The 16,828-nt window shown below is 36.6% G+C and overlaps 1 protein-coding gene across 1 annotated transcript; it reads left to right on the plus strand.

The window, feature by feature from the left end:
- The first annotated feature begins 1,755 nt into the window (after positions 1-1,755).
- Positions 1,756-15,726, plus strand: SPDL1 (spindle apparatus coiled-coil protein 1). The gene is made up of 11 exons (XM_029085904.1): positions 1,756-1,805; positions 3,539-3,714; positions 5,694-5,870; positions 6,178-6,372; positions 6,688-6,837; positions 7,513-7,611; positions 8,430-8,540; positions 11,111-11,251; positions 12,804-12,913; positions 14,048-14,235; positions 15,179-15,726. The coding sequence occupies exons 2-11, from the start codon at positions 3,556-3,558 to the stop codon at positions 15,724-15,726; spliced, it is 1,878 nt and encodes a 625-aa protein (XP_028941737.1). The 5' UTR covers positions 1,756-1,805; positions 3,539-3,555.
- The last annotated feature ends 1,102 nt before the right edge of the window (positions 15,727-16,828 follow it).

The following is a 16,828-nucleotide window of genomic DNA, read 5'->3' on the forward strand; positions in this document are numbered from 1 at the left end:
TGGGGGGGTGGAGGGGAGCTCCCGTCTCCTTCCCCTCCTTTCGTGCCGCTGCGTGCGGGACTCTGGCCTTCAGGTCCTTCCCCTCGCCGGGGTCGCGCTGCCGGTGCCGTCCCCTGCCGCCTCCGGCGGGAAGGGCTGTTTTCTCCCCTGCGGCCCCCGGAGATATTGCGTCAAGTGAAGTGGGGCAGCCCTCTCCCTCCGCCCCTTCCCCGTTCGGGTTCTGCTACCGGCTGTAAGGCATCGCCTCCTTGCCCGCCTTACGTGCTGACGAGACTGCTGGGGCCAGCCGTTGGCCGAGGTCGGTTTGAGCGGGTCAGGAAGGTGTGCGGGCCGTGGCGGGGAGAACATGGGCTGACCGGCCGCACCTCCGTAAGGGCGGTGACCTCCGTTATTAACGACAGGTAGCGCTGCGCTGGTGAAGCACGGTGCGAACACAGCCGGTTGCTGAGAACTTTGTAGTGCTTGAAAGATTAAGCTGTAGGCTGATTTCTTTTTCTTTTTTCTTTTTTTTTCTTCTCTATAATACTTATTCACCCAATAATGTGTTTTGTGGAAGGTGATTAGCCCTGAAAATATTTCAACTTGAGTGTGCAACTTGTCAGGTGAAGAAACAGACTTGTTTAAGTAACTGAAGTGAGTTGTAAAGGGAATACTTGGCTTAGTTTCTCTCCCTTATGTTGCTAATTATGTTAATAATCTAAAAACTGTGTAGGTAGCTCTGAATAGATCAGGACATAGGCGGCTGTTGTGTAAAATCCTTGGGAATAGCAGTTTAACTGGAAGAACGGTTATAGAGTGGGAGAAGAAAGCTTGTGTGCCAGGACAGAGCCTTTTTATCTCCTACCCTATTATTTTTATTAAGGGGTACTTAAGTGCTTGAATAATCAAGGTCTGGAGCCCTCAGTACAGAATCTGTCATAAAATGTTGGAGGATAATTAGCCAAAAATGAGTAACTCTATTGTAACTCTTAGTAGAATAAATGGAGATTGATTTCTATTATGCCCCTCCTACCTGCTCACCTTACTACCTATTTAATTTATCTGAAAACATTATTTTCAAGGTAGTTTATTTAACATCATATATAAAATTAAATTGCAGGCAATTACTCCTCTCTAACATTACAGCTTTATGAACAAAACTACCTGGACTTGTCTGTTTAATTCATACAAAATTGATAATGAAGAGTTGAGGATGTCTGTGCTCTGAAAGCCATGCTTGCTGTTTTCCCTAATAGTTGTCAAGGAATGTGTGAATAGGAAAACTATTTCTCTTTTCCTCCATACTTCAATTATAAAATTAAAGAAAAGCCTATGAGCTTTCTTAATATAATCCAGTAAATGATTTATTAAGACATCAAAGATCTTGGATGTGAAACTGGAGGAGAGCATGCAAAAGAGATTGAAGAAGTAGAAGGGAGCAATACAAAATCCCAGAATAAACCTTAAAAATTATATGTGTGCTAGAAGAAGGTGATCCTGGATGTAGCCTGTTTATTTGCCCCACAGGCCAATTGCAGAGCATCTATCCTTTGGCAGCATGGCTTCATCTGGCTGTTTCTAAACTGACAGCTGCCTCAGCTGAGGTTTTAATAAGATTTGCATTTCTATGTGGTTTTAGTTTGTGATCTGCATTTACATGAGGCAGCCACAGGCATTAAGACTTTTCAGAAAAGGACTGCTGTGAAGGACTGTGCTTTAGTGGCAACTTATACTCATCTGGACTAGAAAACTGTTGCTGTATTTATTTTCTTTTAAAGGTGAAGTACAAGAATAAGGTCAAGAAAGATTTAAATGGACTTCTGAAGGTGAGTTAAACATGTTACTCAAATTTAATTTACTCAGCTAGGAGTAATTACATTGCTGTGTTGCCTCTATACTGTTGTTTGATCAGAAAATGTAGCTATTTAAAATTCTGTTTATGAAGTGGATAAGGATTAATTCATCCCATTTACTAATGCAGCTACATGCCAGGACTGGCTGCCTGTATGCTTGTATTGCTACATCTTACTGTTAAACATTTTATTATTAAATTATAAATGTCCTTGCACTAGTAATAATGTTGCTTCTTAGTTATAGATATGTGAAATTCTGCCTTTTACTGGTTTATTTCAGTATAAATTTGTAAAACTAGTATTTCAAGCATTGCAATGGATACATGTGAAAAACTGAGCCAAGCTGGGTAAAGTCCCCTTGTGTGTGTTAAACTTAAATAACAATGAGAAGTGATGGCAAATGTAAAAACCACAATTTGGTAATTTCTATCCTGTACCTCTGAAAGGAATTAGCACAGTTTTGGCATAATGTACTTTTGTATGTTAATATTTTTCTTCTTTTATAGGAAGCTGGGTAACTTCTAGTGGAATAAGCCATATTGAATAAAAATTAGAAAAAAAAAAAAGACTGTGCATTACAATGATGAGTTTTAAAAATAATATTTTCTATATTGAGCTGTGAAATTTGCTCTTGATTAAGGCCACCATCTTGCTAATGTTCCTAAGAATAATATATGCAAGTCAGAAGTGACAACAACTAAATTTTTTATGTAAAAAGAAAAAGCAGAGAATAATATCTTCAATGAAGAATTACTTTAATCTTGAAATTGTATAAAAATTATGAACCCTAGCTTTGAAAAATGAACTGCATTTTTTTTTTTATTTGTATAGCATTGTTACTGGATACTTGGTACTGGATACCAAGAGAGAACTCTTGGCTTATGTTCAGAAGCATGAGTTACTTAGCATTTTCTGTCTTAATAGGATTTTTTCTGTAGTGTGCTGATTTAGTAGACTTGGGAGCAAGCAGTCATACAAGATTATGGTGTTTGACTCGATTTTTATTTTTTTAAAATATTTTGTTTGTTTGAATTTATTTTTACTAACATTTGCAAAATTTACCTTTACTTGTGTCTTCTGTTATGATATGAAGACAGAAATGGATTAATTTTCCAAAACATGTGACAAAGACATGGTTATTAACAAATACGTTACCTGCAGTGACACACTTAAAGTGGAAAGCAGTCATGAAAGTCTACATTAAGCACTGAAAATACATAAATAAATATCCCTGTGTTACAATTCCATATAGAAACCAAACAGGGTTTCTATTTTTGACCCTTTCCTTCAGTTACCTTTATCTGTTTCTGCATCCCACATAACGTTGTTAGGAGTAAGCTATCCTGCTAATACAGCTGCCTACATGAAGTCAAGGTGGCAAGATAGGTATGTACTAGATTAACTCTGGTTCCAGTGTGCTAGGACACTGGGCTGGGTATGCAGAAGTTGTTTAGCCGCATGCTATCAGTTAAGTCATAGTCAGGAATAAGATGTTAACCAAGTTTATGGAGAAATAGCTATTATTTTGCTGCTCACAGAACCATTTGTGCTTGAGCTGTCTTTCTTTGTGTGTCTTGTATTAATGTGAAAACATGTTCTTGTATCCTGATTAAGAAATGAAATCCAATAACTACTTCTAAGATTAACTACTGTAACTTACTGCAATATATATTTTTAAGTCATTTTGTTTTGCAATGTTGACAAAGTAACAAAAGGAAGAAGAATGGAGGCAGAGACCATTTTAAGTCTTAAACACCAACTGAAGGAAGCAGAGAATGAGCGAAGAAAGGCAGCACAATATGGCTTGCATTTATTGGAATCCCAAAGTGAAGTTCAAAATCAGTTGGATCAAACACGCCGTGAATTGACTGAGAAAACTGAGGTGATGTTTTAAACTTTTGAGTAAGAAAAGCAGTCAACAGTTTTGTTTTATTTTAACTATTTTCTGAATGTCACAGACATTTTAAATGTCTTTAGAGTCCAGATTAATTTTAAAAAACCTTTTTGGTTAAAGTATTTGTAGAGAGGGCTTTTTATCTCTGCTCTAAGATATTGAGCATAATTTTATCTAACAGAGTTTCATAGCTACTTATGCATCAAGTGTTCAGTTCTGTGGAGGCTTAGGGTTTTTTTTTAAATTTCTAAATACCAACAGATTCTAAATTTATTAGTACATTTCTTTACAGCTCAAAAAAGAGGGTATGTAGTGTTGAAATACAGAGATATTTAATAAACCAGTTTTCTTTGTAATTGTGCAAGAAAATTCCAATCAGGAAAAATCTCTTCCACTTTTCATAAACACTTTAGTTGTGATATTTGCTTGTTTTCAGTCAGCCCATGCTTCAGATATACCATTTCTTTTCATTTAGACTGTTTTTGGCTGTGCATCCATCTCTTCACTTGTGAAAGACCCAAAATGTTTGTGGGTTTGTTGTAGCTTTTTTTTTTTTTTTTTTGGGGGGGGAGGTGTTTATTGCCCCTACCTCCCCCACTCCCACAACTGGAGAGTTGTAGCATCCTGCTATTCCGAGTGAACCCTAATAACTTATTTTGATCAGTTTGCCATTAGTAGGCTTAGAGCAAAAGAGGCAGCTGGAAAGCACAAGTGATAAGGAAGGCAGGGTCGTCCTTTTCCGCAGATAACCTGAGATGGAAGCTGCACCCATAGGTTGTAATCCTGTGTTACAGGCTGGGCCAAAGTTATGAGCTAAGCTTGTGTGAACCAGATCAATTAGTAACTTAGATTCCCAGGGCAGAGGGAAGGAATGGTGTACTTTCAAACAGTAGAATAACATATTGTGTGGGAACCGTGGTTATCCAACAGATGATTTTTGAATCTGTGGTTCTTTTCTTTGGAATCTGAGAGCCAAAGCAATTACCATGAACACAAGTGTAAGTTTTAACAGTAGGCACAAGAGTCTTTCAGAAGAATCTGTGTATGCTTCTGTAAAGGTCTGTGTAGATGTATCCTGCTAGATTTTTGCCTTTCTTGGGCCTGGTCAGCAGTGCACTCTCAAACCTTTTCTGTGCATGGTCTTTATCTTTGAGTTCAAACACTTCATCTTTGAGTTAAAAATCTATATTTGAGAGCTAAGCCTGTCCTGGTGTCTGGGCTATGGAGGTCAATTTCATACCTGACAGATTTTAGTTTTGTTATATTCCTTTTTTAATTCTGATTTATGTTTTAAGAGTTATTTTATTAAAAAAATAAATCCGCTTGTCTTTAGACCGATTGGGTTTGGTATTTACCTTTTCTGCTTCCAAGACTCCCCTTTTTAATTTTTTCTTCTTAATTGCTAGGTGAATGGAAGAGTAAAATGAAGCTACCTTTCATAATTAGCAAACATATACAATCAGGCATAGAGAGAAGCTGATTAAAAAATCACTCATCAATCTGAAAGTGTTGATGAGACTTATTACAAAACTGTAGACAACTTGGATATCTTTACCAAACACTGAACCCAGCTGTCCTGCAGTAGGAGACCACTTGATGGACTGTAACAATTTTTAACATAATCGAGTTCCATGGTATTAGAAAGGACATGTAAGCTCTCACTAAATATCTGTGGTACACTTGCAGAAAAGACGCCCACATCCTTCATGATGGGTGCAAAGAAATATACAGTTTCCATGAAGAAAAGAATATTCCACAACCAAATAAGTAATAATACTTCAGAGCAGTTTTTTCTTTTTTTAAAAACATGGGTATTGCAATTCCCTAATTGGGACTTCAACAAAAGGTTGAATGAGCTGCCAGTTTTAGGCATTTAGTGTCTTGGTTCTGAGCCTGTATTTAGTACATTGTTCCCCAAACAATTATGAATGTTGCACCTTGATTTATTAGTATGTTATTTCTTTCAGAAATTTGAACAAGAGATATACTCTCTTCAGAGAGAAATTGAACTCAAGAATCGAATGTTAGAAAGCTTGAGTTTTGAATGTGATTCCCTTAAGCAACAACAAAATGTGCAACTGGATAAACAGAAAGAACAACTTGCCAGAGTCTATGGACAAGAAATCGGTGACCTTAAAAACAAGGTTTGACAAGTAACGTACAGCTAAAATGTTGCTAATAGTGTTTTAAGGAATATAGATTTAACTCCTAATTGCATACTCACTACCAAAATAAATCTATAAATAGTTTTAGTGTATAGGAGCTTGTTTGGTTGGTTTTTTTTAACAAATGTCTGCATAGTCAATTACATTAAATTTTGAAGTTTATTTTTAAAAGTTTACTCTTAAGTTGTATTTTGCCGTTTTCTATAATTAGAACAGAGTCCAAATTACCGTGCTTTTTAAGAATTTATTATGAAATGATACTACTTAGTTGTGAACTGTCTTTAAGCTGGAGAACCTGAAAGCAGAACTAGATGAAACCCGACTCTCAGAGAAACAATTAAGACACAGAGTGGATCATCAGAAGGAAATAATTGCTGCCAAATCAGAAGAACTACATATGATGTCTGAACGTGTACATGAGACCATGTCTTCAGAAATGCTCAATCTTCAGATAGAGCTCACTGAACTAGAAAGCGTGAAGGTGTGTGACTAGTAGTTAATTATTTGGAATGTAGGATAGCTGGAGATAAGATTTTGTGCTTCTGCTTATTTCATTTTTATGTGCTTTGTCTATGTTGCTGCCTTATGATTGGCTTACTATTATTAAGAAAATAGGCACAGAAAAAAATAATAGCCTTAATAACTAGACTTCAATACAACAGCTTCTTCAAGATAACATTTTGTATTAAAAGTAATTACTACTGACAAACCTGTTTGGTTCACATGGGTTTACTTTTCTTCAAATTGTTTTACAAACTTTTTATTTCATACTTGTTTTGTATGTTGGTTTGTTTAGGCCAGTGTTGAAGAAAAGCTGAATGAACTGCAATACAGTAAAGAACAATTAGAACTCATGAACAGTAACTTACGTAATCAGCTGGAGCGTCTCCAAGGAGAAAAAGAAGAAAGGGAAAAAGAAGTTGTTTCTTACTGTAATGCATTAGAGGTATTCTCTGAGTTTTATTCAACAGTGGTAGATAGTCCCTGAATTCTTCAAGTTGCGGTCCTGGCTTTTCTGTGAAATCAGGAGTTTTGAGAGAGGAGGTCTGAGGAGGGAGGAAGAAAGAAAAGGCAGAGGGGAAATTAAAAAAAAAAAAAAAGACATTGGCTAGTAGTCTAGTAGTGTTTGGTATTGGCTGTTGGCTGAATACTTTCTATATTGGCATTCTTCTGTGGAAGGCTGTGTATGGAGATCTTTTGCATGGCAGTATTCTGCCTCGTAACAGGACCTTCTCACAGGTCACTAATATAATCCTCATTTTTATTTCAAGTTCCTGCTAAATGCCTTGGAAAACTTTGTCCTGGCAAGTAGAGGATTTGTTTCTAAATAGCATAGCAAGGCTAATAGTCTCAATACCATTAATCCAATTGATAAACATTAACCTTTTCCTTTAAAGGTTTTAGTTATATTCTTGTTCTGAAAAGCAAGTGTAATATTAAGCCTTTTAGTGAAACAAAATTATTTCTTACTGTCTAGAACTGTATGTGCAGTTGAGTACTGCAGTGCAAGATAATCTGAGCTAGAGCATAGGAAGTGAAAGAGAGAAAACTATCTGATTAAATTCATATATGCAGTATGTCAGATGCTTAAGTGACTAATATCCTCTTTGCTTTAATCTAGAAAGCTCGTGAGGCTAATCAAGACCTTCAGGTTCAGCTGGATCATGCAGTGCAGCAATCTTTGGACCCTACAAGTAAAGGGAATTCTCTCTTTGCTGAGGTATAACTATGCCACAGATACCCGAGAATATACACAGGAGAGATGAAATACATAATAGGTTTTATTTCTTATATTGCATTGATTAGAGTATCTATACCTGATCTGGCCAGCATGAATCTCTGTTCCTCAAATACTACTTCAGTGTTGAACTGTCTAGGAACTAACCTATGGAAAACAATTTTTATGCACACTCTGAAGTTGGGGACTTAGTAAACTTAATGGAATCACTTAAAGTTATCTGGCTATCAAGATAGAAGATGAGATTGAGGTTTCATGACAGTTCTGTCTGCAGCTCTTGGCTTGAACTAGTTTTGTTCAACTGGTAAGCCTTTAATGCAGAAGATGGTATGTGAAATAGTAAAAGATGCTGTTAAATGCTGTCTTCTAAAAACATGCTGAAAATGGCTGGATTTGGGAGGGTTTTTGAATTGGCTCTTGAATAAGAGTTCAGCTGCTGTTAAATGCGGAGGAAGTTCTTTTGTTTGACAACATCAAGGGAATAATTTTTTGGACTATTTGTTCTGATACCAATGGACAAAACTATTTCTACAGCAACAGCGAAGCGTATGAAATGTTAACTTTATTTTTAGATCAAAAATAAGATCTGTTGCACTTTACTGATTCGGCTTCAGCTGCTACAGTGCTCACTTTTATCTCAGAGGTAATGACAACAGTGCATGTTTTCAAGTACTTTTGCTGGAAAAGCAGTATTTGCAGATCCAACATCAATTGCTAGGTAACATCTCCTTGTAAAACTCATCACCCAAGTGACAAGTGTTATAATTTTCACAGTAATAATTGTTAACAATGTTCTGTAGGTGGAGGACCGTAGGGCAGAAATGGAACGACAGCTGATCAGTGTGAAAATAAAATATCAGTCACTACAAAAACAGCATGCATTCACTAGAGAACAATTGCAAAGAATGAAGGTATGACCGTTACTGTAATACACCAGGGTTTCCTTGGGGCACCCAGGCTAGGGGATTTGAATGTCTTTAAAATATGATACAGTAGTCCAGGGGGAGGGAAATGGGAGAAAAAACAAGTGAGATGTCATTGTGCTATTTGACAGCATTTTTCTATTGCTACTAGTGTTACTACTTTTACCCCAGAACTCCAAGTTATGCTGAAGGCACTATGTTTGCTTGCTTTGGCAATACTTGTTAAATGGATAAAAGTAAAATACAACTCCCATCAGTCAAACTAGTGTTCAGTTTGTCTTGACAATTGATTTTTCTTTTCTCATCTGATTCTTGTACTATATGAATAATTTATTTGTGTATTAACTGATGTTGTCAGGAACAAATGTAAAGAAGAGGGCAGACTTGTACTGTCTTCTGAACACACTGTTTTTTTTCCCTCTGAGTTGCCTTCTTGTTTTTATATTTGTCCATATTTTTCTTCCTTCTCTTTAGTGCAAGAATAAGTCATAACTTTTGTCATAACTTCAATTTAGACCCTACTCCCATAGGATGGGAGCCTGTTGGTTACTACTGTAAAGAAGTAGTTAGCAGAAGCTGATGTACAAGATAATGTAAAGGGGATGCTGCAAAACTGTAAACTGTTTTCATGTCGATATTCTGATTTTCCAACACAAAAGCGGATCCTTTCATTTTGATCAGATATTTGATCATGCCATTTGAGGAGAGTGCTTAAACATCAAGAGGGATGATAATGAGTAACACTGAAGATAAAGGTTTGTGTTACCAGCTTTTGGGGAGAAGTAGGTTGAAAATAATTGAAATAATATTCCTAAAGGACAAGGAAAGAACTAGTAATGTGGCAAGGGAATTCTCTTTTACTAAAATCTGACCATGAGAGCTAAAGATTTGAGTGAGTAAAATGATTGAATAGAATCAATTTCCTTAGAAACTTTCCCCTTGTAATGTGGGGATAAATCAATCATACTGACTGAATGGTATGAGAAACATTCCCAATTGTCAAGATTTTCACCAAGAACTGAGGCAAATTAGTATCCCTGTTCTACTACTAAGTGTTTTTATTTCCATTTGTACTCATTTGTCCCCATGAAATTCCTTCTAATATCAATATTGGAGATAGGTAGTTTTCTAGGACAGCTGTTTTTGCTTAAGCTGCAATCTCAGATCCCTGTTAGGATCCTGTCTGCTTTGTTTTGCATTGTGATGCTGTGTGTTAAAGCTCAATGTATAGTTAAACTGATACCTTCATTCAGCAGCTGATTCCGATGGTATAGCTAACTGTTGTGGCTTTAGTTGTCAGAGTGCCTGAATGGGGTATTTAGTGATGACTCCTGGATAGAATGTAAGCAGTGCACCTGTGTAAGTCTTACCATGTCTGGTGTGTTTTCTACAGCATCCCGTACAGCTTCTTAATGTTTCTGTTCTTTGTTTTTATGTAGATTAACTGCAATTTGCAATTCTGACAGTGAGCAAGTGGGCTTTTAAGTGAAAGGGGAAAAGGTCAGGTGTCTACGTGCTTGGGAAATGTAGGGATAGTTTTATTTAGCCAGTGGGGGTTAAAATTTTGCCTCCCTCATGTCCTCAAGAAGTGGAGACGACTGAATCTTTCTTTAACTCTAGGTTGTGTACAGAATCATCAATATCCTTTACTTGTCATAGGAGGTTCTATAGGGTAAAAGCTCTTCTCTTGCTCTCTCTGTTAATCTGTAGTCTGATTAGGTTCTGTTGATCCTTTCCCTGTGATTTCTCCTAGCGCCATGCAGTGTTACTTTGTCCATACTGACTAGACTGGTAAAAATGCTACAATTATCACTAACACCTTGTAATGTCTTGCCATTATTGCATTTCATATTGTTTCGCTAGTGGTTTAAATGTCTGATGTATCACTTCTAACTGAATGTGTTAAGGCCCTCATACTGATTTTTATTATGTTAGCAGCGTCAGAAAAATGTGCTATAAATTTGATAAACTTCTCCTTGTGTAATGACAAAGGGTGTTCCTTTGCTTGAAAGGATGTGTTCCCCTGGAGTGGAAGAAGTAGAAATTCTTGGATTAATATTAGAGAAGACAGTCTTAGTTTTATCTATACCACAGAATCAGAACTGCAAAAAAAAAGGGTTTTTAAACTTGTTGGCGAACTAGGGCGTGTTTTTTCCCAAGTGAGAAGTTCTCAATAGGTGCATTTTTAGCTCTGATAGACAAGCCTGGACTGTAGTTTGGTTCTAGCTGACTTGATATTTGGAGTTTGAATGTGAAATGTCGTGTGTGTCCTTAACACTGTATTTATAGGTTCCTCAGTCAATACAGAGAAAGATGTGACACCTTAGGACTACTCTGTTCAGTAACTTTTCAGCTGTCCTAAAGATTTTTAGTGTCAATCTGTGATGATAATTGTGAAGATTATGTTGTGAAGGCTACTGAGTTTAAGCATCCAGTGTGCTTCTATATTCAGGTTTAGAATTACAAGACCCGAGTACCCTAGTTCTTGATAAGACGACCAGTTTTTCAGTCACTTAATCTAGTATTTGTTGTAAGGAATTTTTTTCCTTTTTTTCTAGCTGCAAATGGCTACACTGCTACAGATGAAAGGCTCTCAGGCAGAATTTGAGCAGCTGGAACGCTTACAGTCGATGTTAGAGCAAAAGAATGGTGAGGTAGAAGATCTTCTTATGAAAGTGAGGCAGCTGGAAAAGTTTAAGGTATGTGGTCTGTAATTAAGTGGAAAAGTCATAATCAGAAGCTAAAACATGAGAATAAGAAGAATATGAAAACTATCTGAAGTCTATGCTCAAGTTTGAAAAGGGATCCAAACAATACTCATACCTTTAGTTGACCCAAGGTATATTTTACAGCTGGAGAACATACACTTTTCAAGTTATGAAAAGTGGAAAAATTTATACCATCAAACTTCTGGTTTGGAGAAACAATCTATTCTGGGTTCCTGTGTAGCACCTTCATATTTTACATAGTCACCTGTAGTATTTAAATTCAGTTACCTGGCCAAAGTTCACTGAGCTAGAACATCAGATTCTTCTCCTGGACAACATAACCATTTCACATTTTTACTGTGTGCACTTGGGCTTTACCTCTTTTTAGTTTCTCGGCTATATTGGATTTCTTGGATATTTATTTCCTTAATGTGTCCTAACTTTGCAGTTGAAGTTTTTCTTTTCTAGAAAAACTGAATTGCTTAATCATTCTTGTAAAGCAATTTCTTCAGTTATTTTATGCAACTTGATAGCATGTTGTCAGTATTCTGGCAGGTGAGAAATACATAAGAACACCTGTATGCACTACTTGCAACATTACTGATGTTTGTGTGTATGCAGAGTGAAAAACTGTAGCCTTTCTTACATACTTATGGACTCGGTTGGCCCTTTCTTATCACAGTTTAGGAATGTAAACTTTGGCATATTAGCTTATGCATTGGGATTATGCTTTCCAGGATAGTGTCCTCTCTTCTGCATTTAACTAAAGTGTCATAAAGCTAGGTTTAACCAGTTTTAGTAAGCAATCGAGACAGCTTGATTACTTTACCAGTTTCATCATATATAAACTTGATCAGTATATATTTTTGTCTCTATGCCACAAATAAGTAGTGTCAGGAAATTAACTAATTGATTCAAATAACCATCAAAAGTACCTGTAGTCAGTGACTGACATGACAGCAGCCTGTGAGGTCTGTGGGACAGTACCGAACCTGACTACTGTTTGTTCAGGAAAAAAAACATAAAACAAAAACCCCAGAATGTCATATGTTACTGATGTATTTCATAGAAAGCTTACTGCTTTTATGACATCTTTACTATGAACCAACTTTCTCATCTAAAAGACGTAATTGATTTTGAGATCTTGGCTATTGATTAACATAGCTTCTATTCCTTACCTTTGGGGTCCATCTGCTGAAGCCTAGAAATAAAGGCTGAAACAAATTCCCTGTGGGTTAACTAAATAGCCTGTATTTTCAAGTAAAAAGGAATGTAACTGTTCTGCAATGCTATTAGAAAGCCTTTTGGAGTTCAGAAATTCCTTTTTTAGTTCTTTTTGGTGAATGAGAAAGAACTGTCTGTTTCAGTGCTATCTGACATTTTTAACACTGAGGAAGTACTCTGAGCAATTGACCTCTCTTGTATGTTTAAATGCCCCTATGATGAGGCTTCTCTATAGAAATACATGGAAAAAGTCACCTAAGGACTAAGCTAATGTGCTTCTGAAAGGTTGCTACTTGACAACCTGAAATTTTTTTCTCAGAGTTTATATGAGAATATGGAAGAATGCGGAGCTAGTAGTAGCTCAAAAGGAGGAGAGTCTGAAGATGGTTATTATGCAGATTTACTGCAAATGAAACTTGACAACTCAAAGTAAGTACTTAAATAGTCTGAGGCCTCGAAGTTGGTTGTAGTCTGGTCATCTTCTAGCTACTTGGGTTTTTTTCTTCCTTTTTTGTTATTGTTTGTCTGTATGTAGTCCACTGACTGTATGTGCAAATATGCTTGTTGTCTCATTTTCTTATGCTTTGGAACCATCCTGTGTTTGTTATAGGACTGAGTTGTTTTGTTTGTCATTTTCCTTATTATTGCAAAAGACAGCAGCAGAACTATTTTATATTATTGATGCTTTCTTCTAGATACATTATTAATATTCCTACAAGGTAGCCAACAACTTAAAAAAAAAAAAAAAAGAAAACCAACAAAAAACCAAACCTGTAAGGGAACTGTATGAAGCTTCTTAAAGTCTGTAGGCAGTATATATTTATTTCTCTTTAAAAAAAAAAAAAAAAAAAAAAGGCCAGCTAATACTTGAAATGTTTTATTGGACTGTTTGGTTGAGATGTGTACTTTAGCTAGTGAATTCCATATCTATTAATTAGAATGTCCATAGTGTTTGGCCTCAGGACTGTTTTCAAGCCCTCAAATGAAAGTATTGCACTTCCAGCAGGAGGCAATGGTCTGCTGTGGGAATTCCTGAGAAGTTTCACTGTTGCTGTTACCAAAAACTGGCATGATCTGAGTACCTCAGGATTGCTGAGGAATGGTGATTCAGTGCTTATGATGTGGAAGTTAATGACCTCTGAAACAGGCGAGGACATGCAACAAGTATTAACATAATTATTTTAGTGTTGATCAGAGTAACACCTTTGTGTAAAGCTTGTATTGTCAGTTGTAAAAGTGGTTATATTTATACACATGCTAAAAAACCCTCTTTAGTGAATTTGTAGGTGAAGGAAAGTTTCTCAAACCAGTTACATATGCATGTGTGCACTGTTCAACATACAGCTTTGTTTATAACAAGCATTATATCTCAGGTAACTAAACTCACTGCTCTGTCATGTTCAAGTGAAGACTTTCATTGTACAGGAAGAGGTGTCTTTCATTTCCTACTAGTGTATAAATAACAAAAAAAGGCAAAAAAACCCAACAACAACAAAACCAAAAAAACACCATAGGAAAAAAAACCCAACCAAGTCTGACTGTATAACTTTCTTCCCACCCTAGCAAGGAAACTGAAACCTTGAAAAATGAACTATCCTTGCAGAGGATGAAAGCTCTGTATGAGAGCCAAAGGGTTCTGGAAGTTGAAAGGAAACTCTTCACCAGTGAGAGGCATTTGCAAGCCTGTCAGAGTGAGAATATGAACTTGCGAGTTATGCTGGATGAGCTAAAAATGAAATACGAACCTGAAGGTAAAAACTACTTTTCCATATGGAAAAAAATAAGTAGTGTTCTCAGGCTTCACAAGTTGAATGATATTAACCAGGAAGACATTGGGTTAGTTCCAGATGTAAACTAATGTTTAAATGGCTGTCTTTTTGATAATAATCTGGTCCAAAACCTGCTAAACTGAAATGGTGAAGCCCTCCCTTGCTCAAGGACCTTACTTCAGTATGTATACTAGCACTAATTTCAGAAGACTAAAGAGTACAAACTACAGTGTTCAGAGGCTTCGTAATATAGATAGATAACCGTAGTGAAGTAGGTGGGAACAAATTCTCAAGAGGTGCTTTTCATAGCAGTAACAGCATCTCTCTGATGAGAACTGTCAGCTTTCTGAATGTAGGCAGCTGATAGGAGCATTGGATTACATGCAAAGTACTTAAAGGAAAATTAGTAGCTCACGTTGATATGGATTAACTTTTGACAGCAAAGGCCCACCTGAAAAACAGCTGATACCTGGGTGTGTGCAGAAACAAGGGAGTTGTAGCCTGTGGAGGAAGATGAATGGGGACCCAGGAGGGTGAACTGGGTTTGTTACTTGTCCATACCCAAAGGATTTAATTTTAAAATCTTAGTTGTGGAAGCTTGCCTCAGCAGCCTCCAAAATGGAAATAAAATGATTGAGCCTATTCATGTAGTTCAGAGCATCTAATTAAAAGCCTTGGTAAAAAGGGAGCGTGGATGGGGAGAAAGTTTGTCTTTTTGTTTCAAGCTAGCTTCTGTTGGGATGCTTACTTGCTGATAATGGACTATATGAAAGGACATTCTTAAAGGGATGTAAATTGTCTATTAAGAATTATTCCAAGGTCTTTAGTCATGTGAAATGTTCTTTATTAAATAGTTTTATTATGAACATGGTGGACAAGTTAACTCCAGCTTTTGTGTACAAAAAGTATATTCTTCTCTTCTTAGAATTACTTAAAGGTACTAAAATTAAAAAGAAGAGGGAGAAGATTCCAGTGGACAGTACTTGTGAATACTTGGACAGCAAAAATACTTCAGTAAAAGAAGCTGTTCTTACTGAGTTACCAAGTAAGGAAGAGACAAAGATGACATCCAAGAACTTGGAGCAAAGTGATGCTTCTCCAAAAAACGCTCTTGAAGTACCACCAGTAAATACAGCTCTTCAAGCAATGCAAAAAGTAGTTGAACCTGAAAAAGAAAGAAAGAGAGTTAAAACTAAAAATGAGAATCATGATGCCTTTACTTCATATAGCAGAAGTGGAAATAATTCCTTGACTTCAGCTGCCCCCAGGTCAGTGTCAGCTTCTGTCTGTGGTCAAGGCAATCAGCACAGACCTGCATCTCTTTTCTTTCGCTGCATGAGCTCTGCTATCCACATCTTTATCTGTTTCCTCAGTGTTGCATGCAGTATAATTCCTCAGCTCCAGCTGCCTACGTTGAACCTCTCAAAACCTTTTAGAAAGACTAAAGTCATGACTAATAAAAAAGACTCTTGAAACTGTAACAGCCTTTGCAATAACTTTCCCATTACTTGACAATGTTTAAGGTGCGCAGATAGCATGATGGTTCACTCATTTTGCTCTAACTTCAGAAACAGGACTGTTTTCTTGGTCCTTTCAAAGCTGCCACACAACTGTGTTACTTATCAAAGTAGCAAAGGCAATAGGTATCAAGCTTCAGTTTCATACCTAACTTCAGCCCTTGTCAACTTCCACATTCTGCTAAAAGCTTAAAAATTATTGAAATGAAGTAATTCTTAACCTGAATTGGGTTAACAGAACTTGCGTTGTACAAGACGTTAGACAATTAATTATGCTATTTGTGTTGTCAGACAACTGACTTCCATAATCTGGATGCATGATAACTAGAAATGCAACTGCTAAACTCAGATAAAGTTTTTCCCCAGAAATGAAAATTTAAGTTACCTTTTGATAGATGGTAAAGTAACTTAGTACAGTAATTGGCTCCAACATTTTTATCTTGGTAAAAGGAATGCTGACTTTTTTTTTTTTCCCACCTGATGCTTTTGTATTCTGTTTATATTCATAATGTTAGTGAACACGTGTTGGAGTGTTTGGGGAGAGAAAAAAAAATATCTGGAATAGTCTAGCCGTTTTGAGCTTACAGCTTGCTAATGTCTGCTAGTAAAAATAGTTTATTGAATGTAAAGCAACAGCAGCTTCAAAGATAGAGGAAGGCCTAACACATGGCAATCTGTACAGCATACCCAAAATTAATGGCATTCAGAAGTAATTGGGTTGATATTTTGAATCTCTAATCAATTATCCAAGGTTGCATTGGATGCAATTAAGAAATTTAAAGTAACAAAACAGTGCAGTCTTCTGAAATAGTCTGAAAAGAATATGGCAGAAATAGCACTTTAAGTAGCTTTGTCAAAATATGCAGGGACTGTGGATGAGAAGGAAAGGTTAGGGAGGTCAAACATGGGTGGTGAAAGTTGAGAGGAAAGATTGGATAATTTAGTGATGGCATTGTGTTTTACAGTGTTCTGTACACATAAAGGGACAGATAGTATGTAACCTGGGTGTGAAAAGTCTAATTTATTTCCTCCGATCTCTTTTGGAAAGGAAAATACTG

This window comes from Antrostomus carolinensis, unplaced genomic scaffold, assembly GCF_000700745.2.
Source record: "Antrostomus carolinensis isolate BGI_N321 unplaced genomic scaffold, ASM70074v2 scaffold22687, whole genome shotgun sequence".
Lineage (NCBI taxonomy): Eukaryota > Metazoa > Chordata > Aves > Caprimulgiformes > Caprimulgidae > Antrostomus > Antrostomus carolinensis.

Excerpts from the sequence above, each read along its gene's own strand:
- SPDL1 (XM_029085904.1), top strand. The coding sequence starts at position 3,556 with ATGGAGGCAGAGACCATTTTAAGTCTTAAACACCAACTGAAGGAAGCA. Across the intron at positions 7,612-8,429 it reads GGAATTCTCTCTTTGCTGAG|GTGGAGGACCGTAGGGCAGA; the intron begins GTATAACTATGC and ends AATGTTCTGTAG. Across the intron at positions 12,914-14,047 it reads ATGAAACTTGACAACTCAAA|CAAGGAAACTGAAACCTTGA; the intron begins GTAAGTACTTAA and ends TTCCCACCCTAG.